Genomic DNA, 12,791 nt, shown 5'->3' on the forward strand with positions numbered 1-12,791 from the left:
CACTTTATTTATATAGCACATTTAAACAACAATAACGTTTCCAAAGTGCTGCACAGCCATGTTAAAAACAATCTTAAAAAAACAATACTATGCTCCACCAATGGGTATGTATGTTACCCATGCCTTCGGCACAAATACACCCCCATACCATCACAGATGCTGGCTTTTGATCAGATGGTTCGTTTCCTCGACGTCCACAGTTTTCAAAAATAATTTGGAATGTGACTCGTCAGATCACAGTACACTTTTCCACTTTGCATCAGTCCATCAAGCCGGCAGCGTTTGTGGGTGTTGTTGATAAATGCCTTTACTTTGCATAGTAGAGTTTTAACTTGCACTTACAGATGTAGCAACACACTGTAGTTACTGACAGTGATTTTCTGAAGTGTTCCTGAGCCCATGTGGTGATATCCTTTACACACTGATGTCGGTTTTTGATGCAGTACAGCCTGAGGGATCGAAGGTTCATAATTTCATCGCTTACATGCAGTTATTTCTCCAGATTCTCTGAACCTTTTGATGATATTATGGACCGTAGATGGTGAAATCCCTAAGTTCCCTGCAATTGCTCGTTGAGAAAGGGTTTTCTTAAACTGTTGGACAATTTGCTCACCCATTTGTTGACAAAGTGGTGACCCTCGCCCCGTCCTTGTTTGTGAATGACTGAGCATTTCATGGAAGCTGATTTTATACCCAATTATGGCACCCACCGGTTCCCAAATAGCCTGTTCCCCTTTGGGATGTTTCATATGTGTCCAATGAGCATTCCTCAACTTTCTCTGTCTTTTTGCCACTTGTGCCAGCCTTTTTGAAACATGTTGCAGGCATTAAATTCCAAATTAGCTAATAGTTGCAAAATAAAAAAAATTCCAGTTCGAACGTTAAGTGTCTTGTCTTTGCAGTCAATTCAATTGCATATAGGTTGAAAAGGATTTGCAAATCATTTTATTCTGTTTTTATTTACGATTTACACAATGTTCCAACTTCACTGGTCTTGGGGTTTGTACATGAAGACATACACGCTAAATGGATTGCACTGTCTTTTTTGCTCATTGAAGAGATGCAATCCTCAGCGCACAAACTCAGTAGATTAACTCTGCATGTGTGCCAAAAAGTTTGCACGTTTTTTAATACATGCCAACTTTTAGTAGATCAGCCCCTTACAGCAGTGGTTCTCAAATGGGGGTACGTGTACCTCTGTGGGTACTCGAAGGAATGCCAAGGGGTACGTGAGATTTTTTTTAAATATTCTAAAAATAGCAACAATTCAAAAATCCTTTATAACTATATTTATTGAATAATACTTCAACAAAATATGAATGTAAGTTCATGAACTGTGAAAAGAAATACAACAATGCAATATTCAGTGTTGACAGCTAGATTTTTTGTGGACATGTTCCATAAATATTGATGTTAAAGATTTCTATTTTTCAACAAGTTTTTAGTTCTTTTTATATCTTTTTTTCCAAATAGTTCAAGAAAGACCACTACAAATTAGCAATATTTTGCACTGTTATACAATTTAATAAATCAGAAACTGATGACATAGTGCTGTATTTTACTTCTTTATCTCTTTTTTTCCAACGAAAAATGTTTAGCTCTTCTTAGGGGGTACTTGAATTAAAAAAATGTTCACAGGGGGTAAATCACTGACAAAAGGTTGAGAACCACTGCCTTACAGTATGCACTCAAAAGACTTTAGTGCATATTGTAGAGCATACAAAATTATATGCCAATTTTAAGACAGCTGATGTCTTTTCGTGGGCGAGAGACGGAGCCAACAGACGCGATATAGGCAGGAAAAAGGAATGAAGTTAAAAAAATAAAGAATAAATCTATTTTCATGAGAAAGAATGTGACATTTCGGATGAGTTCAATTGGATTCCTCATCCCACAGGAAAGAGAGTGAAATTTAATTTTCCGCTCTGCAGCCGAGAATAAAGGTTAATTATTTCTCCCAAGGACGTACGACCTCACAATTAATCAGAATTAATCAAGCGACGCATGATTCATCCGCACCTTTTTTTCTGCTTCGCAAAACTCCAGTGGTTGTCGTTTTGAGTCAACATGTACAGTATCTCTCATTTATGTTCACTATAATAATATAGCAAACAGGTACCTGTTTGAAGTTGATCCCTTATCATTGCAGTTATTACTGCCATTTGTTTGTGCTGTAAAATTAATTGCCTGTGTGAATAATAATACGTTAATACCATAAAAACTGTAAAAGATAAACAATATGTGTAGGACAAACATTGGGGACAGGTTTGGGGGGCTGGCTATGAGTAATAACATGTTAGTAACATAAATACAATAATAGACAAATGCTTGAAGCACAAACATTTAGGACAAATTTGGGGAGATTTTGACAAGACGGGGTGGGGGGCTGGTTAGGAATAATTTGTTAATACCAAAACAACTATAATGGACACAAAATGTTTGAAGCACAATCAAGTACAAACGTAGCACAAACGATAGGGACAATAATGACATAAAAACCATAAAATGTTAATAACATAAACTTTTTTTTTTTGCAGCAGCACAAACGTTTGAGACAAATTCGGGAATATTTTTAAAAAGTTGGGGTTTGGTGGACTTATGAATAATAACACAATTATAACCTAAAAATTATACAGTGGCAATAAAATAAAAACTGTCATAGTTAGATAGAAATGTTTCAACACATACGTTAACACAAATGATTGGGATGAGTTTGGTGAGATTTTGACAAAGTTTGATGGGGTGGCTGTTCTGGATAATGACACAATAATAACATGCCGATTATGCAGCAGAAATAAAATAAAGGCTGTAATAGATAAAAAATGTTGCAGTACAAACCAGCACAAGTGCAGCACAAACGATTGGGACAAGTTTGGGGAGATTTTGATTAGACGCGGGCGCTGATTATGAATAATAACACATTAATAACATAAATACTATAATAGTTAGACAAACAAATTGGGGCAAAAACCAAACAAACACGTTTGGGGAGATTTTGAAAAGGTAGGGGCTGTTTATGAAATGTAACATGTTAATACCATGGCAACTATGACATAAAAACTATAATAGACAAAAAATGTTTGCAGCACAAACGTTTCAGACAAGTTTGGTGACTAATTTAAAAACTGTAACAGCACAAAAGGAAATTGTTACAGCACAAACGAATGACAATGTTGTTGTAATATTTACTGTAAGGGGGTTAACTACACATATTGTTACTTATCTGGCTGTGTTCTCATTAGCTGGTGTACCTAATGTAGTGTCCTGGGGTGATGTTCTAATGTCAGGGAATGACAAATGTTTGCTCGGGGGAGTTTACGGCGGCTTCTCCGGAAATGGAAAAACGGGAAGCGGCGGCGGTCGACTGGTTGGCGGAATATTTCGGAATGAAATATGTGATGCGGAAGTGTTTAGCGACGAAGGAACAGCTGGAGAGGAACCAAGTGGCGACAAGATAAGAATGAAAAATCAGTGAACATGTCAGAGGAATACATAGTGACTGTGTGCGTGTGCGCGTGAGTGTATGTGTGTCTGCGCGCTACAATCCTCACCGTCTCCTTGTTTTTATGTGAAAATGTGCATCATTCAGACGTCCATGTTCCCTCCACCAGGTCCACAGAAAGACGCTAAACCCGGTGTTCAACGAGACCTTCCAGTTCGGCGTACCGCTGAACGAGCTACATTCCAGGAAGCTGCACTTCTCCGTGTACGACTTCGACCGCTTCTCCAGGCACGACCTGATCGGTCAGGTGGTCGTGGACAACCTGCTGGACTTTAGCGAGGGCAGCGGGGACAAGCCGGTCTGGAGGGACATCGTGGAGGGCACGGTGGTGAGCGAGACACATTTTATGCCAGGGATGCCCAAAGTGGGGACCGCGGGCCAAATTTGGCACGTCGTGTCATTCCAAAGTGAATACACATTCATACTGACCTATTTCAAGCTGCACAATTTTTGATGGCATGTCTGCGAGGCTGCACTGCAAAAAAGTCTGTAGATTTTGGCGTATTCCCAAGATGCGGAAAGACAGGAAGCGGCGTGCAGGTTAGTCTCTTCATCCAATAGCAAGGCAAAAATGCAAAAACAGGGTTGTGTTGCTGGGAAGCGCACGTGAAGTCCAAGGATCTTGGCATAGCAAAATGAGTAGCAGGAACTAAGAAGGTAGCAAACGGCTAGCATGGAAAAGCTATATTAGCTTAGCGTGAAACAAACGGTCGCTAGTGGCGACCGATGTACCCGCGTTGTATGAATGGTGAGACTTGGTAAAAACTGCGATGAGGTAGCGACTTGTCCAGGGTGTACACCGCCTTCCGCCCGAATGCAGCTGAGATAGGCTCCAGGGACCCCCCACGTGGTGGATGGATGGATGAATGGACCTGGTAAACAAGGGGGTGTGATTAGTGTACACAGCAGGTGGGGACTCTAATCAATAAACAAAGGCAGGTGCAGAGAATAAGTGGTCAGGTCACAGCAGGACGACGCACACAGGTAGAGGAAACCAAAACAGGAGCTCTAGACAAGAGCCAAACACTAACAGGAAAGAATACCAACAAAAACAACACGGGACATGACATGTGGATATTGGTCATGACAGATTTTGCGGTAAAATTCAGGGACGGCGTGGCACAGTTGGGAGAGCGGCCGTGCCAGCAACCTGAGGGTTCCCTGTTCAATCCCCACCTTCTAAAAACCTTGTCGTGTCCACTGTGTACTTGAGCAAGACACTTCACCCTTGCTCCTGATGGGTCGTGGTTAGTGAAGTGAAGTGAATTATATTTATATAGCGCTTTTTCTCTAGTGACTCAAAGCGCTTTACATAGTGAAACCCAATATCTAAGTTACATTCAAACCAGTGTGGGTGGCACAGGAAGCAGGTGGGTAAAGTGTCTTGCCCAAGGACACAACGGCAGTGACTAGGATGGCGGAAGTGGGAATCGAACCTATAACTCTCAAGTTGCTGGCACGGCCAATCTACCAACCGAGCTAAACCGCCCCGAAAAGGTTAGGGGCTTGCATGGCAGCTCCCACCGTGAATGGGTGAATGTGGAAAAAGTGTCAAAGCGCTTTGAGTACCTTGAAGGTAGAAAAGCGCTATACAAATATAACCCATTTACCATTTATTTAAAAACCTGGCAGCTTGGTCACCGATAGTTATGGTTAAAGAAGCAGTAGTACCAATTTTGTATTTATAGTAACGCAATGTAAAAACAAGAAACATAGACTTTACGATAAAAAAGTCGCATTCGCGCTAAAAAATACCAGTTTTTCTCTATTTATATCATGAACTGTACAAAAAAACTGACCATAGATTATTCTGTTAAAAAAATGGCAGCTCAGTCGTCAACATGTTACTGTAAAAATAACAGTATTACCAAAGGGAATATGTGGTAGAAATGCATGGATGGACCTTTTTTTTTACAATTTACAGTAAAAATGGCAATTGACTTAACGGTACAAAAACTGACTGCTCTGTCACCAGAATTTTTATGTAAAACCAAAAATCAATTTACAGTAATTTGGTGTAAAAAAAACATCCATCCATCCATTTTTTACCGCTTATTCCATTTTGGGGTCGCGGGGGGCGCTGGCGCCTATCTCAGCTACAACCGGGCGGAAGGCGGCGTACACCCTGGACATGTCGCCATATCATCGCAGGGCCAACACAGATAGACAGACAACATTCACACTCACATTCACACACTCGGGCCAATTTAGTGTTGCCAATCAACCTATCCCTAGGTGAAAAAAAAAATAATAAAAAAAAAAGAAAAAAACACCATAAATGTTGCGGTAAAATTCTATAAATTGTTAAGATGATTTAGCCATAAATGTAGAAGTTGTTCATGTGTGACATTCAATTTATACCGGGAAATGGAGACACACAACCGAAGACGGTGTCTACAGGGAGACTTTTTATTGTTAACCTTTAGTGTGCATCATGATTAATTATTCGTATAAACAGGAAGATACAGACACCCTATCAGTCGTAATCGAAGTTCAGTTCAGTTCAGTTTCAGTTTATTTCAAACATGCATACGATACAATGTGATGCATCACACATATCCAATTGTTTCATTACAGCACATCCAAAGAGTAGGGAGAAGCAGAGCTTTTTTAATCCTACTTCTTTTCATACCATAGCAATTGTATCACGTTTTCTTGATCTCTGTAACAGAACAGTGAATATATAAATAACATACCATAGTATGCCAACAAATATTAAATGCATAAATGATATTTGTTGCAATTAAAAAAAAAAAGAAAAAAAGTGTATGGTTACAGCAGACATTTTACAGTAAGAAAACACTTTATTATGTTTGTAGATTTTTAGTTTAGTTCTTGGAAATACTGCTAAATGATGCTATATTGTTTTACTAAAGCTGGATTTGTTTAGCACAGGGGTCTCAAACACGCGGTCAATTGCGGCCCGGCAGACGTTATTCTGCGGCACGCACCTTAATATGAAATTTTAATGTTGGTGCGGCCCGCAAGTTTTATATGAATGGCGCTTTACGGCGTCATACTTGTATACCCTCGATTTTTCCGGGAGACTCCCAATTTTCAGTGCCCCTCCCCTCCAGGGGTAATTGTTGTCCCAAAGTTCACCCGACAACTATGTTAATAGGGCACCCTGGTTTTCACTACCTTTAGCATCCTCTACAATCTGTACAAAAAGCGTGCCAGCCCAGCCACATGTTGTATTTGACTTCAGTCGACGCAGTGAGCGACTGCAAGACAGACTTGATCAACAGCCACACAGGTCACACAGAGGGTGGCCGTATAAACAACGTTAACACTGTTACAAATATGTACCACACTGTGAACCCACACCAAACAAGAGTGAGAAACACATTTTGGGAGAACATCTACACCGTAACACAACATAAACACAACAGAACAAATACCCAGAATCCAATGTAGCCCTAACTCTTCCCGGCTACAATATCCAGCCCGGCCCCTCCCAACCCCGCCCCTTATTGTAGTTCTGAAGAGTTAGGGCTGCATTGGATTCTGGGTATTTGTTCTGTTGTGTTTATGTTGTGTTACGGTGCGAATGTTCTCCTAAAATGTGTTTGTCAATCTTGTTTGGTGTGGGTTTACAATGTGGCGCATATTTGTAACTGTGTTAAAGTTGTTTATACGGCCACCTTCAGTGTGAACTGTATGGCTGTGATCAAATATGTCTTGCAGTCACTTGCATGGGTCTGCAAAAGCCTCTTAAAATATTTGACTGTGCCGGCACACTGTATGAATGCTTGAAAAGCGGACGTAAAAAGCAGTGCCATCACGGCACGCCCTAAATATTGTTTGTCCGGGTGAAAACCGGGGGAATATTAGCCCCCGGAGACTGTGGGGAGGGGCACTGATATTCGGGTGTTTTCCGGAAAGATCGCGAGAGTTGGCAAGTATGACTCTATGGCGGGAAAGCCATTCAAAGAAGGTGAATTCATTAAAAAGTGCATTTTAGATTTTTCTTAAGAAATCTTTTCTTGCGGCCCAGCCTCACCCAGTTTCCGCATCCAGTGGCCCCAAGGTAAATAGAGTTTGAGACCCCTGGTTTAGCAGATCATCCTCCTTATGTACAGGATCAACAATATAATTTTGTGGATCATAATTTTTCCCAAAGTAATCGTTGTTTTCGCTCACAAAGTCTGCATGATTTGCATTGTTGTTGGTGGGAAAGGGATCTGCAGCTCTCACCTCTTTGTCACGTGACTGGCTAGCGCATTATCTCTCAAAATGTTTCGGGAATCTCCTTGAGATTGATACTATTTTGATCATAGCTATTTACTCGCAAAACTTTGGAGGTCGTTCGGAGTCATAAATCAGATATAACTTATAGTAGCTTCAATATAGAGGCAACTTGTTTTTTCAGTCCACTTGTACTTTAACTCCACAGCGATTCCTTCTTGGTCTGTTGTCTTTTTAGGAGTCATATTGAGTTAGCGAAATGGACTTGTCAAAAGGCGAAAAAAAAACCCCACAGAAAACGGACACATGCTGAAGCGCTGAGAAGTGACTAGTAGTGTACTGGGCAGCAAGTGACGTCCACAAAAATACTGCACCCTGCTTTTTGCCTGCAGGCGTGACGCAAAATTAATAAATGGATGAAGCGTTCGTACACAGAGACATGGTTAGCACACTGCGACATATTAGGCGCCATCTAAAATTTGTATATATCGAAATGTTCGCACAAAGAGTTTCGTAAATCAAGGTTCCACTGTAAAAGTGGATCTGGACTACTTTAAGTTCACAAATGGAGCATTTATTTCACAGAATGCTGACATGTCAAATTGCCAGTTAATCCACACGTTGACAGTTCATCATTTTTTGGGTCTTTTTGGTAATTAAAAACATTCCCACTATTGGTTATTGATTAGCGTTTTGCCATCAGGGCTCGGTGACTTGTTGACGAGCTCCTTCCAAAGCGATGAAGGCAGCGTAAAACGAGGACATTGTGTACCTTTTGATGCGTCTGATTAGTGAACTGCAGGATGCAGGTGAAGAGGAAATGAGTGCATTAAGAGGAACAGGAAGTAAATTGATATGAAATATTCATAGCAGGCATGCGAAACACCTTATGGACGTCTGATTTATTAAATAACTTTGAAGCCTCTCGAAGGAAGTATTGATCGCCAAGGCCGCTGAGGGGCCATCACGCTGCCTTGTGACCTGAATAGCTTGCGTGTCATTATGGCGGCGAGGAGAGGGATGGAAAAAAACGGAAGAGTCGTTGCCTTCGCTTACCGCTTTCCTCGCCGGGGGGGCTTGGTGACAGATTGGCGCATGATTTATTTACACTGACGTCCCTTCTGTCCAAACACATGACACATTACACCTCCCTTAACACGAAACCCCGCCACCTCCTCCACGCCTGCTGCTGCACGTGCTGTTCTTTTCTGGTTTTCACCTGAACCCTTTTAGAAGTCTTAAAAGTCTCTGTGTTTCTGTCTGCTCGCCCACAGGAGAAAGCCGACCTCGGGGAGCTCAACTTCTCTCTCTGCTACCTGCCAACCGCCGGAAGACTCACAGCCACTGTCATCAAGGCCACCAACCTGAAAGCCATGGACCTGACTGGGTTCTCAGGTAAAGGACTAACCAAGACTAACAAAGGCTAACATGTTTCCTTAAGTAAATGACTAATGAAGACTGACAAGGGCTAACGTTGACCTGACCCCAGGGTTCTCAGGTATAGGACTAATCAAGACGTACAAGGGCTAACATGTTTTCTCAAGTAAATGACTAATGAAGACTTACAAGGCCTAACGTTGACCTGACAGCAGGGTTCTCAGGTAAAGGACGAACGAAATCTTACAAGGGCTAATGTTGACCTCACTGGGTTCTCAGGTAAAGGACTAACCAAGACATACAAAAGCTATCATGTTTCCTCAAGTAAAGGACTAATGAAGACTTACAAAGGCTGGCGTTGACATGACTGCAGGGTTCTCAGGTAAAGGACCAACCAAGACTGACAGCGGCTAACATGTCAGATCAGGTGAATGACTAACAAAGACTTACGCGGGACAGTTGAACTGACTGGGTTCAGAGTTAAAGGACTAACAAAGACTTACAAGGGCTAACATGGGGCTATCATGTCTTCTCAGATAAATGACTAATGACAATTTACAAGTGTTAACGTTGACCTGACTGGGTTCTCAGGTAAAGGACTAACGAAAACGTACAAAGGCTGACGTTAACCTGACTGGGTTCTCAGGTAAAATACTAACACAATCTTACAAGGGACAAAGTTGAACTGACTGCTCACAGGTAAAGGACTGACAAAGACTTACAAGGGCTAACTTTGAACTGACTAGGTTCTCATGTATAGGACTAACAAAGAACTTACCAGGGACAAAGTTGAACTAACTGGGTTCACAGCTAAAGGACTAACAAAATCTTATAAGGGCTAATGTTGACCCAACTAGGTTATCATGTTTAGGACTAACAAAGACTTACAATGGACAAAGTTGAACTGACTGCTCACTGGTAAAGGACTGACAAAGACTTACAAGGGCTAACTTCGAACTGACTAGGTTCTCATGTATAGGACTAACAAAGAACTTAAAAGGGACAAAGTTGAACTGACTGGGTTCACAGGTAAAGGACTAACAAATACTTACAAGGGCTGTCATGGGGCTAACACGTCTTCTCAGATGAATGACTTACAAAGACTTACAAGGACTAATGTTGACCATAATGGGTTGTCAGGTAAATGACTACAAAGACTTACAAGGGCTAACATGTCTCCTCAAGTAAATAACATGAGAAGTTATTTACTTATCAAGTAAATAAGGTAACTTGTTAGTTACTAGTTACCTAGTGACTAACCAGGTACTCGGGTCAAGAACTAACAAAGACTTACAGGGACTAACATGAAGATAATATGTCTTCTCAGGTAAAGGACTAACAAAGACTTACACGGGTTATCATGTCTTCTCAGATAAATGACTAATTAAGACTTACAAGGGCTAACGTTGACCTGATAAGGTTTCCAGATAATGGAGTAACGGAGTCTTACAACGGGACAGAGTTGAACTGACTGGCTTCACTCCTACAATCACTAACGTGTGTTCTCAGATAAAGGATGAACCTACAGTAAATGTGTTGGTTTCTAAGTTAAAGCCTAAAGCCAACCTGTCTGGTAGGTGGCATAAAGGATTACCTATACCAGATTTGTTTCTAAGTTAAAGGACTGATGCGGACTCTTGGATGAATAACAAACCTAGACCTGAATGACTTCCAATGCAAAGAATTCATGAGTACTGGTTTCTCACATAGAAAACTTGCCAGGTTCTCAATGCTTTCTCAGTTTAAGGACCCAGGTGGACTTGAGCAGTTTTCTTTGTCAAAAGACTAACCCATACCTGACCAGTTTCTCTGGGAAAGGGCTATGCTGGTTCTGGCTGTTTTTTTACTGAGTGTAAAGAAGTTTAGTGGACTAGTTCCTCAGGTGAAGGATTGAGCTGGACCTGACTGTTTTTTTTCTGGCAAACGACTTCCCAGGGTCTACTGTAAAGGTTTACTACAGGCACATGGACTTGTGTAGCAGATTCTCTAGTTAAAAAATCACAGGTACTTGGTTGGTTTCAGAGGTAAATCACTAGGACCTTAATGGTTTCTCTGGTAAAGGACTTTGATGGAATTGTGCTGTCCTTCCATAAGATGCTCACCCACACTGGGTAATTGACTTAGATTGACCAGTTTCTGGTGAAAAAGGACTATACTAAACCTGACTAGTTTCTGCTGTGATGGTTTTTACTTTGAAACCAAATAGACTCTAAAGTCCAGGATAAAGTCCCATGAGTGCCCTTTCAATATATGAGACGGGAGTTTGCATCTATTTTTACTCCCACAAACCAACGTGAACTTTAAGGCTTGTTCAGCAAACAAAAGCGACACCTTTGAGGCATGACTGTTTGATTACTGCTCCCTCGCGGAGCGGCAGCGGTGGCGGCGTTGCCCTCTCGGAATAGACGAGATAATAACTGCGTGAGTTATCGCCAGCGTGATCCCGACAGTGCGAGACAGACGCTTGAGGAACACAGAGAAAAGATGGAGGCGTGGGCGGGTGTGCATTTCCCGTGGCTGAATGCAAAACAAAGCGATTCCACCTTCTGCTTTTATCCTCGACGCTCGCTACCACTGAAGCGTTGCAGACTAGAACCTCCTGGAACATGTCTCGCTGTCTGTCTCTTAGACCCCTATGTGAAGGCCTCGCTGATCTGCGACGGGCGCCGGCTGAAGAAGAGGAAGACGTCCATCAAGAAGAACACCCTGAATCCCACCTACAATGAGGCGCTGGTCTTTGACATTCCCAACGAGAACATAGAGAGCGTGTCCATCATCATTGCCGTCATGGACTACGACTGGTGAGCGGGATTGACATTAATTTATGCTAATTAGGAGGCGGTTTTAGTGTTTGTTTATCAGGTGTGATGTGTCTCTGTTTACTTACCCGTGTGTGTGTGTTAGCGTTGTCACAATACAAGCTTATCAGTAATCGATATTGATAACTATGAATTTCCACAATTCTCATTATTTATTCGATAGCAGGATGAAAAAAAAAAAAAACTGAACCGTTATACTTTTAAATGTACTAGTTTATTGAAAAGTGTTTAAGATCGTAAAAGTAAAAAAGTATGATCTGCCAAGGAGTAACTATTGTAGACATCGAAAAAAGAAAAGTAGGGTTTTATAACCTCGCAGTATATCAAAAACAGTACAGTGGTTAGAAATATGATCGAAAATAACAACAATAGTCAACTATTTTATATTCTAAAAGGAACAGTGGAGCTTTCAAGTATATAAAACAATATTATTATTTCAATGTGGTGGTAGTGTGACATCATCAAGTCATTTCTGATTAAAACATATATTTGAAGATAAATCTTTTTTTTTTCTTGTCAGTCTTTTATCTCAATATTTTATGTCTTTTTACTGTTTGTACACTTTCATTTTTTTTATTTCTCCAATGTGCCACAAAACAGAGGTGCATTGAGCAAATGTCCCACAATTGAAAGAAGTAAAGCAGTAGTGCTCAAAGTGTTGCCAAACAACACAAAAGTGTGTCCAAGCTGTGTTCTCTTTGCACTTATGAGACTGATAAAGGTTGGCTTGCATGCTTCCGGAGCTTTTCTGTGGTAATGCACACTCCCTGGGCTTGTGGTGGCGGATGTACTTGCCACTCGTGCAACGAATACTCTTGTGACCTTTTGTATTTGATTATGTAATGAATACATGACGTAAGATGCACCTCTCTTTCATTTTTAATATTTACCTCTACTCGTTAAAT

At 41.1% G+C, this 12,791-nt stretch overlaps 1 protein-coding gene across 1 annotated transcript in view; it reads left to right on the forward strand.

Moving 5' to 3' along the window:
• Positions 1-12,791, forward strand: part of syt3 (synaptotagmin III) — a 100,761-nt gene that overhangs the window by 66,841 nt on the left and 21,129 nt on the right. The window contains exons 8-10 of the mRNA XM_061905603.1: positions 3,612-3,830; positions 8,965-9,085; positions 11,697-11,868. Of these exons, the coding sequence (XP_061761587.1) occupies positions 3,612-3,830; positions 8,965-9,085; positions 11,697-11,868 (512 nt within the window). The remainder of the gene's footprint in view (positions 1-3,611; positions 3,831-8,964; positions 9,086-11,696; positions 11,869-12,791) is intronic.

Source organism: Nerophis ophidion, linkage group LG07 (genome assembly GCF_033978795.1).
Source record: "Nerophis ophidion isolate RoL-2023_Sa linkage group LG07, RoL_Noph_v1.0, whole genome shotgun sequence".
Lineage (NCBI taxonomy): Eukaryota > Metazoa > Chordata > Actinopteri > Syngnathiformes > Syngnathidae > Nerophis > Nerophis ophidion.